The sequence below is a fragment of the Anser anser genome (genome assembly GCF_964211835.1).
Source record: "Anser anser genome assembly, chromosome: 2".
Classification (NCBI taxonomy): domain Eukaryota; kingdom Metazoa; phylum Chordata; class Aves; order Anseriformes; family Anatidae; genus Anser; species Anser anser.
In genome coordinates, this window is record NC_139721.1 from 34,223,221 (window position 1) to 34,235,227 (window position 12,007).

Consider the following 12,007-nt stretch of genomic DNA (forward strand, 5'->3'; position numbering starts at 1 on the left):
AGTTAGTCTTAGGACTATATAATCGTAGGATTTTAAGACTATTGAGTTAAGGGTGTGTAACTTTAAGCATCTTACTATACATGGTTTTGGAGTTAAAGGCTCTAGGATCAACACAGTGAACACAGTGTTTCAGAGAAGTCTGGCATTACACGTAGCTGTGGAACTATCTGAAGGAACTGGCAAGTGCAAAAGTATAAATGATGCCAGTGATACGTGCATTTGGGAGAGTCCTTCAGTAAGGTCCCTCCTTGTTGTCTCTTAATGAAACAAAAATTGTTCTAGGACAGGCAGGCAGGATTTCCTGAACCTGATTAAGGGCTACAAAACACAGAACAGAATTAAATGGATAGTATTTGCAAGGCAGGGAGGTTCCTTAGGACCCCACAAAATCAGCATAAGGACCAGTGGTGTAAAGATATTCTGGTGACCAGGAAGGCATTGTTGAATTTTTCAGAATGACCAAAACTGAAGATAACTGTGGGGCATAGAGTAATGCAATGTCAAATGAAATTCAGTGTTGGTAAAGGCTAAGTGGGCACACAAGGGAGCTATAAACCCAACTACCCTCACACGATAATTAATGCTATTTATACTATCACCACTCAGAAAAGGGATTGTGGTGGAGCAGCAAAAATTCTCTAGAGACTTAGCTCAATGGCATTCAAAAAAGCAAATACCATTGTGAACATTTAGGAGAGGAATGAAGAAAAAAAACGAGCAACTAATTAATAGCATTGCATGACTACAAGATTTCTGCTCGTAGGTCTTGTCATTCCGTTTCAAAAGGAGCATAGAAAAGATGCAGAGTAGCAGGATGAGGATGCTCAGGGATATCAAATGGCTTCCCTCAGAAAGGAAACCATGCAAACCCAGTCCCATCAGCAAGAAGAGATGGAAAAAAACTTCTCGAAATATTGAGTAGTAACAGGAATAAAAAATGGGAAACAACTCTCAATTTCTCCAAATAAAAACACTAGGGAGCACTAAGTGAAATTAGTGGTAAAAAGAATTTTTTATTTTTTTTTTCCCACAAATACACAATGAAATTATGGCACTTAGTGCCACTGGATGTTGTGGCACGAACAGCATAAAAAGGGCTCCAAAGGGGCAGGAGCAAAGTAATGGAGAATTACGAATTGATGGGTATTAAACAGGCCGGACTGGGTGCAACACCTGGGTCAGGAAGCTGTTGAGGGCCGCAAACCATGACCTCGCAGGCAGAAAGCGCTCCCACACGCTTCCTATTGTTTTTCCCCGAGCATCTGCCCCGGCCGCTACTTTGAGCCAGGGCTGCAAGCCTGACCTTTGGTATGGCTTTTCTTATCACATTAAGTAAACTGTTAGCTTTCCTGAATTACAAACGATTTCATTAAAGACTCAGTATGACTCAGTTAAAGTTGCTTTAGTGGTTAACCCTTTGAAATACGTCGCACCGCTTCTTTCTACATTTTTGCTACAGCTTTCCTAAGCTGCTCCGGATTTTCTGGTACAACAAGGGCTAGAAGAAAGTCCTCTGAGTCCCCACTGTGCCGCTACAAGGCAGGGGCTGGCCCAGAGGAGTGTTTCTTCTCCTCACAGTTTCGCACCGGGTGCCCCAATTTTGCGCTGCCTCTTCCTTCGGTGCAGGTTTCGCCTTCACAGATGCGCTGAGATCTCTAGGCAGATACTCCGGAAATCTCGCAGCACTGAGAGAATTAAACAGAAAAAACAAAAACAAAACAAAAAAAAAGCGTGGGCGCTCGGCTCCCTCCCCACATTGACCCCACCGCAGGCGGCCGGCCGTGGCACCGCTCTCCGACGGCGGCGCCTGAGGGAGCCGGGCTTCTCCCCCTGAGGGACGACCCCGGGCGCTGCCTGTGAGCGGAGGGACGATCCCCCCCCGGCCCCGGGAGAGCCAGCAGCCCTCGAAGCCGCGACACCCGAAGCCCCCTCCGGGCCCCCGGGCGCAGGGGCGGCCCCGGCCGGCATCGCTTCGCCCTCCCGGGGGCAGCGGCGGAGCGCCTCCGCCCGCTTTCCCCGCCTCCTGCCGGCTCCGCGGCGGGGCGGCCCGGTCCGTGCCTCGGCGGCGGCCGCCACTCGGTCTCTCGCCCCGCAGGTAGCCGGAGCGGGCGGGGCGGGCGCTGCTCGGAGCCGGGCGGGCGGGCGCCATGAAGCGCTCTCTGTGGCGGCTCTGCCAGTCGCGGGAGAAGGCGGCCGGGTCCAGCGCCTACCAGGGCGTCGTCTGCGAAGCGGATGCCGCCTCCGTCGCCTCGCAGGATGTCTTCAAGGTGCGTGGGGAGGGCAGCGGGGTGCTGCCCAGTGTGGTGGGGGGTCCCCGGGGCGGAGGGTAGCGGGGGTGAAGCCCGGTGGGGATACGATGGCGCCCATGGCAGAGACTTGGGGTGAGGGGCATGAGGTGGGCAAGGGACGTGAGGTGAGCAAGACAGGGAAAAGATGTCATGTCCCTGATAACCTTCCCTCCACAACGCCTTTTCCATGGCCACGTCGAGGTGCCCCCGAAGAGCTGTGAGGGGCGGGAGGTGGCATGGTGGCAGTGGCTCAAAGGCCAGAGTAGGGCAAAGGGAGGGTGTGAGGAGCTGAAATGGGCTGGCATCCCCTGGCGTGGCCCTGTGGAGGAGACCCCTTTTCCAGAGGTCTACGTGGTGATGTGGTCATGAGTACACCCTCTAGCAAAAACGTCCCGAAAAGAAAGTTGAGTACTGGAACTGTTACGGAGGAAAAGGGAGAATAGGACAAGAAGTGATGCATTCATGTTGCAATGAGAGAAACCTTGACCAGATGCTAGAGAAGCCTTTTGTAACAGTCAGAATAATTAAGCAAAAGGTTAATTAGATGACAACCTATTCTTAAAAATCTCCAAAGTTACCTAAACAAATATGCCAAAGTACGTGGATGGGTTTGATGTCATTTCTAACCTCATGCCCCGTGTGCCAGCTCTAGTCCCAAGCAACACCTCCTCTGCGTTACGTGAGTTGCTGCTCAGGTAGGTGATCTGTCCTTACGGAGCAGGTCAGGCAAACCAGAAAGGAGTTGCTGTTGGTTAAAAAGATTGCTCTTTTTTTTTTTTTTGTTGGTTAGTTTTTGTTTGTTTGTTTGTTTTGGTGTTTTTTGTCTGTTTTGTTTTGTTTCATTTTTTTTCAAGGTAAACAAAGTACGAAGAGGACCTAACTGATTTCTTGCTTTCCTATTTTGTTATGGAAACACTGCAGTACTGGCTAAACAATCTTATTTTTGATGTTAGAAATTCTCATCATGCAGTATTTCAGCCACATTTTATCTCACATTGACAAAAAGTCCCAACTTAGTGATGAAATGTGATTTAAATCGGTAGAATGATTTAAAATTGTTTACAATTAAAATTACATTATAATGTAAGGAGGAATACAAGATACTTGATGCATATATATAGGGATCTATAATAATTTCTTAAATAGTCCTTCAATGTGTATAAAATGTGTAGATGTTTGTGTATGTTATTGACCTCTTATTTTTATGACTGTTGAGTCATCCTGAATACCCATTTCACAATGATATCGCCTGTTTTCTATCAGCTCTCTCTGATTGCACTTTTGGAGCAGATGCTACCCCTGTGTTTGGCCCCAATGTCCTAAATCTTTAAACATATTTGTAACATCATTCACATGAGTAATCTCATTGATGTCAATGGGACTATTAAGCTGAAAGAAGTTAAACACATGCTTAAGTGTTTGAATGAGCAGCCCCATAACATGTATTTGCTTAATGAGAGCAAAAACTTTTGAGTCTTTGTGGCTTGAGGGATCCTGGAGATGAAGTTTTTCTTTTCTTTTGCTGCTGAGGAGAGAATGGTGATTTTTGGGATTTCCTTTTTTCTTGCTTTGCTTTCTTAATCATATTTGAGAGTTTGCATTACTTTTGGTATGCATTTTTCTCTTCTCCCCCCCCCCCCTTTTTTTAATTCCCTTTTAATCTTTTTTAATAACTTGAATAACTTTAGATTTTTGCCCATTCTATTGCACTCATTTTTACTACCTTTCCTCATCTGCAAGAATGTTTTTTGAAACACTTTAACTTCCTAGAGGAAGAATCTGCAGGCTTTCCATAGTGGGTTTAGGCTGCAAAGTGCAGTATCAGGGTTGTATAAAGATGTGAGATGGCTGAGCTGTCAGAGGGTTTTTATTGTATTACAGCATGAAGATGCTGGGTTGTTTTGAGCTGAGGCCCATGGGATGCAAGTAGGACAGAGCTGTAAACTGAAGAATTTATTGGTTGCTCTGACATATAATCATAGATTATATATGCTCTGATTTTACAATCATAGAAACCCAAGGGCTGGAATCAAAAGCCCATATCATAATGTCAGTCTCTGTAGAAAAGTCCAGAAGAGGAGATGAACACTATTATCAGTTTTTCATCTCTCTTGAATTCATTTGATTTGGTCACAGCTGCAAAGTACATAACTGAAAGTGATGACTTTTTTAGTTCGAGGTTCCTGGGTTGGAGGGACTATCTTGATCTCACTGCAGAAGATGAAATAATATATTCTAGATCACTTCCATTTCTGTTAATTTTTGTTCTGTTCAGTAAAATCAGTTTCACTGTTGACTTGATCTGATCAGGATTTGTGTACTGCTTTATGAAAGTAAATGAGAAAATATATGTCCAAAATAGGTGATTTCAGATGGAAGTGCCTGTAGGCTGCGGAGCTTCATTAAGAAGAATCGTTCTGGACTTACCAAAGTGGATGAATTAAATGCCACCCCACTGCATCATGCTGCAGAAGGAGGTCAAATAGAATTAATGCAGTTGATTATAGATGATTCGTCCTGTGAAGGTAATTAATGCAGTTGATTATAGATGATTCGTCCTGTGAAGGTAACACACATTTTATGAATTATTTTATTTAATGGAATTAAAAAAAAAATCAGTAATGAAAGTGTTTGTTACCCAACTTAGGTAGAATTGGTATGTGTTATCTATATTTCTACATGCAAAAATAGTTGAAACTGTCACATTTTGCAGTATCTTAGGTATGATTTGGGTCACCCTTATTGTCTTAGTACTGTTTGCTCTCTAATACAGTGATTTGGTGCCCCTTACATCATTTGGAACTCAGTTTTATGGTCTTCAGATAAGAAAAAGAAAACTTCACAGAGGTACATCAGGCTTGACTATCTTCCTTATGTGCATTATATATCATCTTTTATCACATTTAAAACACTGGAAACAGAAAAGTGTTGTTGTTTCTTGTACTTGTCATTCAAGTTGTTAACACTTGTTAAATATTTCCAAGTCAATTTAGTGTTGATACATAATTGAATATTTTCTGAATGCACATAAGCACTTCAGACCTGTTTTAATGGAGTTCTGATATAATTTAATAAAAACGTCAGTTTAGGAGTAATACATTGAACGTACAGTTCAATATAATGTAGTGGAAACAAACATTTGTTAAGCTGCAGACACATGGTTGGTACTAGCCAAGAGGAAACAGATATAGAAGTAAGAAAGTATGGAGGTACTGAGAAGAAGGTACTAGTTTCTGTCATTATTATCATTTCACTCTTGTTTACTTAATAGTGGGGAAAAATAAATATTTGATGAGATAGGTCATCTAAAGAATTTTAGGGAAGAAGCAGTAAGTGGGAGAACATGGGTTCTTGAATGATGTAAAAACATTTTCTGTAAAAACATGTTGTTTAATAGTTGTTAGTCAGCGTAGTGAAACTGCCTAGAACTCCACTGATAGACTGTGGGCTACTGAGCAAACATAAAATGATGAGAAATGCTCATGAGAAATGCTCATTTTTCACCAAATGACAGACAAATTTTAGATTATTCTGGCTGAAAAATATTCTTTTTTTTTTTCAGTATATCATTTTTGCCTTGATTTTTCAGAGTTTATTTTGAAATTAATTTCCAATTTTGAAACTCAAAATATATATGTAGAACAGACCAGTTTTATGACTGACATGAACTGATTTACATCTGTGGTCTTAAACAAATTTGAATAGATGAAGGCTGTAATCCTCTCATAATTTGCAAGCAGTTTTTTGTTATCTCTTATTTTAATTGTTTGCACTTGCTTGTTCTGTGTGGCCTCTAAAGCAATGGCTGCAAAGTCAAAGAAGGTAGGAAAGAGAAGAGGCAAGGAAAGAGGTAAATCAAGTAACTCTGGGGGGAAAAAAAAAAGAGGGTACAATAATGTGCAGGAAATAGACAGATGTTTCACCCTTCCTATCTCTCTGCTATTATAATTTCTAAAGATCTAATAAAAAGCTTTATTGTTATTTCCTAACCTTATCAAACTTCCTCTCTGCTATTGTAATGCACTAATACTTTAAGGCACTAATATTTTAATAGAACATTTTCTCTCACCAATACACTGTTTTCAGCACAATATGTAGTTAATTTAACGCAGCACATTGTGTGAAATGTGATCTTTCTCTTTTTCTCTTTAAAGAAGCACAGTAGCACAGACCTAAACCTTCATTGAAGACACTTTTTTTAGAAAACACGATTGTAACATTTGATGATTTTGCTTTGTTTTTGGTTTTATTTGCTCTCCTTTGACCTAGTATTAAATGTGATGGATTCTTCTGGAAATACCCCACTGCACTGGGCCACAAAGAAAAACCAGGTTGAAAGTGTTAGTTTACTTCTCAGTAGAGGAGCCAATCCAAACATTCTCAACTCCAATATGATGGCACCTTTGCATATGGCCGTACAGTCCCTGCATAATGAAATTGTTAAGGTAAGTCTAAAGTCCACATAAATATACAGATTTGATAAGCAGCTCAGCAGCAGCTGTGTGCAGAACACCAAGACCTTGTTTATATATGCTGTATCCTGGATGTAGCTCCTCATATGCCTTCTTTGGCAAGCAGAATATACAACATACAATCCTTATAGAAAGGTTTGGGTCTTCTCAGCACAGCAGAAGGTTCTTTTTAACACTATTTTTTGTCATTTGACCAAGTATAGTGAGAATGTTTTCATTCCATATATGGTATTTGGATATAATTTTATAATTTGTAAAGTTCTTGAATTTACTATGTCAATGCAACCACAACACATTTTTTTTTTTCTCTTTGAAGATGTCTCTTTTTCTAGTTCATCCAAAGGAAAGAAAATCATGTTCCTGTATTCAAGATTTAAAATCCTTTAGAGATTTTCAGTGCTAAAACATTTTACTGTCCTCGCATCTTTCACAAAATCTGTATTTATTATCAATTAAGAATTATAAAATTATAAAATCTAAAATACAATGACATTTTAAAAATGGGCTTTGTATAAAGTTCTTTATTTGGGTTATCTTGCAGCTCTGCCCTTGACTAAGTATGTGCTCTAATTTTTTCCCCACTCTGTTCTTTGTTCAAGCTAATTTTCATGTGATTTCTATCATCAAATTCCGTGAGAACGATTAAAATGTGTCAGTTCATCCAGTACCAGAAAATTCAAAAAAATCATTGGAATTATTGAAGGAGAAATAAATAAATACACGGGTATAGAAACAAAAATGTGGTGCAGTATGGTCATGTCATTTTCAGATCCTCTGCTCCTCATAAATATGTGGGAAGCAGTCACAGAGATACTGGCTAACGCTGATAGCTCAGTGTTAGCTGTCAACAGGGACTGAAATAGGGATTCATGACTAGAACGGTTCCTATTTTTAAGTCTCATCTCCTTTGATCTTATATATAACTGTCCAAAAAATGCCTAATTGACTAGAGTCTCCAGCATTGCCCCTTTCCAGGGATTACAGAATATCACAGTAATAATAAACTTCATTTGAAAATCCCTATCTGCAATCTGCTACAGAAAAGGTTTTCTCCCAGTATTAGATAAATTGTTAAATAAAACTTTAAGATACTTAAGAAACTTAAGATACTCTGGAGTTACTGCAGCATTTATCTTAGTTAGGCAGCTGTCTGCCATAAAGAATTTGATTTGTCTGTTCTCACCAGCACTTTTCACCTGCATATTTTTACATTCTTCCTCATTTTGTCCCTCCTCTGCTTCTGCACTATGGACTTCTGCATGCGAAAAGAGCAAGTCATAAGAGTGCTATAGCTGATAAACAACAAAAGTAATAGAATAGGCCTTTGTTGTTCTTTTTGCTTATGGGTGACTGCATTTTTTCTTAAATATCTAGATTTTAGTCCAGCATAGCAGTACAGATGTTAATTTGGAAGGTGAAGCAGGAAACACACCTATAATTGTAGCATGTTACAAGGATAATCCTGAAGCACTGACACTCCTGGTAGGTATAATTATTGCATTTTTTGATGTGATTCTGTTTACTTTGATGCAGTGATATTTTATTCCTGTGTTCTTTGCTTAATGGAGGAAGGTTCATGGATGCAATATTCAAGATATTTTGCATAGGTGTGTGCCTATGTGTGCTACTTTTATGAGATGTTTATACTGCAAATAAATATTCAGTGGATGCCCTTACAGTATCTCCATCTATTAAATAAACGCAACATCAGCTGGGGAAAAAGTGGGATTTAAAATTCAAAAAGAACTTTTGGGGGGGTCTGAAATACAGTGTTTTATCTTCCCCTATGTCATTCTTTTTTATAGTTTTCATTTATATGCTTCTGAAGCATGAAGAAAACTTCATGAAAAACTTAGGAGCTCTTTGAAAAGATGGTGGGAGTAATTCTTATGTATGTTCTGAGGTCCCCAGGCTACATATACTTTGAAAAAAAAAAAAAAAGAGATGTATTTTGTGATTTAGAAAACAGTAGAAAAAATTCAGGCATACCTGAGTTCCTTTACTTGTCCATACATTGTGTGAAAAAATCTTGCCTGATTTGTGGAAAAAAATTAAGATGTGTATGTCAAGTGATTGTCTTCAAGGCTACTCACAAACTTTAATCTTTTAAGGCAGTATATAAGCATATTTGTGTGGCAAACAAACAAACAAACAAAAAACAACTAATCTTGAAGGTCATAAAAAAGAAAGAAAGCAAAACAAAAAGAAGCACATGTATGTATAAAACTATGGAGGTAACACACAGAAGATATATACTAACTTCACAATGCATATGCAACATAAAAAAGGAGACAGCTGCAGAGGAGACTATATCTGCAACGATATATTCATGAGTGAGAATTTTCTGTTTGTCATTAAGCTATATCCAGACATTGTTTTTCAGATTGAAAATGGTGGGAAAATATGTAAACCAAACAAAACAGGATGTATGCCCATCCATGCTGCTGCATTTTCAGGTGCAAAAACATGTATGGAAATTCTTTTAAAAAAAGGTAAATACTTTGTTTAAAAGTATTCAGCACAATGTATTATTTGTAGTAACAATACCAATTTACAGGTTTACAACTCAAAGAACTGTAAACAAGCACTTACAACTGTAATGGAGCTTAGAAGAAGTCAATGCAAATATTCCTATGGGCAATTCATGCTAGTAACTTTTGTAGGATTACTGCAGAAGCTTCACTGCGTTCCTAAATGTGTGCCCATCCATTGTTTAATTATAGGTTTGAAAAGTGGGAGGAAGAGAATGTTATTCCACAGTTGTTGTTCTAATTGTTATTAATATATATATATATATCTTTTGTTATATCTTCTTTGCTTTCCATTTATTTTCATCTCTCAGGTGAAGAATTGGGTCACTCTGCTAAAACCCACATCAATTTTACCAATAATGGGAAGTGCAGTCCACTTCATTTGGCAGTTCAAAGTGGGGACTTAGAAATGATTAAAATGTGCATTGAATTTGGAGCCCAAATTGATCTAAAACAGGTAAAACTTGCAATGTAGTGAAATATAGTTTTGATAAAGACTAGATATCTCTGAAACTCTGAGTAGTACAGAGAGAAGATGAACAGATATTTATTGGTCATTGTGTTTTCCGATGCAATGCCTGGGGAGAAGCAAATGAAAACAAGTCTGTAGTTCAAATGAGGCAAAATCATATCATAGAACCACAGAAACATAGAATGGCTTGGGTTGGAAGGAACCTTAAAGATCGTCTTGTTCCAACCCCGCGGCCATGGGTAGGGATGCTATCCACTAGATCAGGTTGCCCAGGGCCTCATCCAACCTGTCCCAGAACACCTTCAGGGATGAGGTATCCACAGCATCTCTGGGCAACCTTTTCCAGTGCCTCACTACTGTCTGAGCGAAGAATTTCCTCCTAATATCTCATCTAAATCTCCCCTCTTTTAGTTTAAACCATTCCTCCTGTCATTATCGGCCCAAGTAAAGAGTTGTTCTCCATCTTTTTTATTAGCCCCCTTTAAGTACTGAAAAGCTGCAATGAGGTCTCCCCAGAGCCTTCTCTTCTTCAGGCTGAACATCCCCAGCCCTCTCAGCCTTTCTTCTTAGGAGAGGTGCTCCAGCCCCCTGATCATCTTTGTGGCCCTCCTCTGGGCCCGCTGTAATGGATCCTCATCCTTCTGGTGCTGGGGTCCCCAGACCTGGATGCAGCACTCCAAGTGGGGCCTTGTGACGGCACATTAGAGGGGGACAATCACCTCCCCCGACCTGCTGACCACTCCTCTGTTGATGCAGCCCAAGACTCAGTTGGCTTTCTGAGCTGTAAGCGTGCACTGCTGGCTCATGTTGAGCTTTCTGTCCACCAGAACTCCCAGGTCCTTCTCTGCAGGGCTGCTCTCAGTGAATTCTTCTCCCAGTCTGTGCTCATTTCTGGAATTACCTCGACCAAGGTGCAGCACCTTGCATTTAGACTTCTTGAACCTCATTAGGTTCACATGGGCCCACTTTCCTAGTTTGTCCAGGTCCCTTTGTATGTCATCCCATCCCTTCTATTGTATCAACTGTACTACTCAGCTTGGTGTCATCTGCAAACTTGCTGAGGGTGCACTCAATCCCACTGTCTATGTCATTCATAAAGATATTAAACAGTACTGGTCCCAAGACAGACCCCTGAGTGACACCACTGACCACCAGCCTCCACTTGGACATAGATCCATTGACCACCACTCTCTGGGTGTGGCTTTCAAGCCGATTCCTTTTCCACTGAATGGTCAAATCCACCCTTCAGATCCATATCTGTCTAATTTGGAGATCAGGATGTCATGTGGGACTGTGTCAAAGATGTTACAGAAGTCCAAGTAGATGACATCCATAGGAATTCCATTCTTGACTAATGCAGTTACTCCATCATAGAAGGCCACCAGATTGGTCAGGCATGATTTGCCGTTACAGAAGCCATGCTGGCTGTCTCAGGTCTCCTCTTTGTCTTACATGTGTCTTGACATTGCTTCCAGAAGGGTCTTTTCCCTGATCTTGCTAGGCACAGAGGTGAGGCTCACTAGTCTGTAGTTCCCCAGGTCCTCCTTTTTACTCTTTTTAAAAATGGGAGTTATGTTTCCCTTTTTCCAGTCACCAGTGCCTTCATCTGACTGCCAGAACTTTTCAAATATGATGGAGAGAGTCTTGGCAACTACATCAGCCGATTCCTTCAGGACCCTGGGATGCGTGGCATCATAGACTTGTACTTGTTCAGTTTCATCAGGTGGTCTCGAATCTGCTCGTCACTTACAGTGGGAGGGACTTTGCTCCCCCAGCCCTCATCTATGGTTTCAGGGAAACGAGAGACATGGCAAGCCTGAGTGGCAGTGAAGGCTGAGACAAAGAATTTGTTGAGTACCTCAGCCTCCTCCATGTCTGTTGTTAGTAATTCTCCCTTCTCATTTATCAGAGGGGCAACAAAATGTCAGTGTGCTACTTCACACAAGTTACATAGGATGTTGGGTATATGAAGAGTTTGCATGGATTTAAAATGGACAGATCCATAGGAGAATAAAATCTGTCTGTAACTGCTGATTACAGTGACATCCCCTCTGGCTTAGGATGTTGTTGAATCACAGATGCAGTAGGGGAGAGCACTCTGGAGAAGTACCACAGTGGTACAGCTTTCCTTTCAAACTCTTTACTAGGCACCTTGCCAGAAATGGGATATTTGATCTGACCCTTTCTCATCACTTTTATTAATCCTTAACCTTGCCCTACCCTTTATAGTGTCTTTTTTGTAAA

The 12,007-nt window shown here is 40.7% G+C and overlaps 1 protein-coding gene across 4 annotated transcripts in view; it reads left to right on the forward strand.

The window, feature by feature from the left end:
* TRPA1 (transient receptor potential cation channel subfamily A member 1) overlaps positions 1 to 12,007 on the forward strand; it is a 47,016-nt gene that overhangs the window by 4,502 nt on the left and 30,507 nt on the right. Inside the window, exons 2-7 of one of the 4 annotated variants that reach the window (XM_083823853.1) lie at positions 2,096 to 2,267; positions 4,651 to 4,813; positions 6,558 to 6,733; positions 8,135 to 8,242; positions 9,144 to 9,252; positions 9,603 to 9,748. In XM_083823853.1, coding sequence (XP_083679979.1) covers positions 2,148 to 2,267; positions 4,651 to 4,813; positions 6,558 to 6,733; positions 8,135 to 8,242; positions 9,144 to 9,252; positions 9,603 to 9,748 — 822 coding nt within the window. In that variant the 5' untranslated portion in view covers positions 2,096 to 2,147. Of the gene's footprint in view, positions 1 to 1,113; positions 2,268 to 4,650; positions 4,814 to 6,557; positions 6,734 to 8,134; positions 8,243 to 9,143; positions 9,253 to 9,602; positions 9,749 to 12,007 lie in introns of those variants that run through there. The other 3 variants (XM_083823855.1, XM_083823854.1, XM_083823852.1) reach the window with 3 other exon arrangements.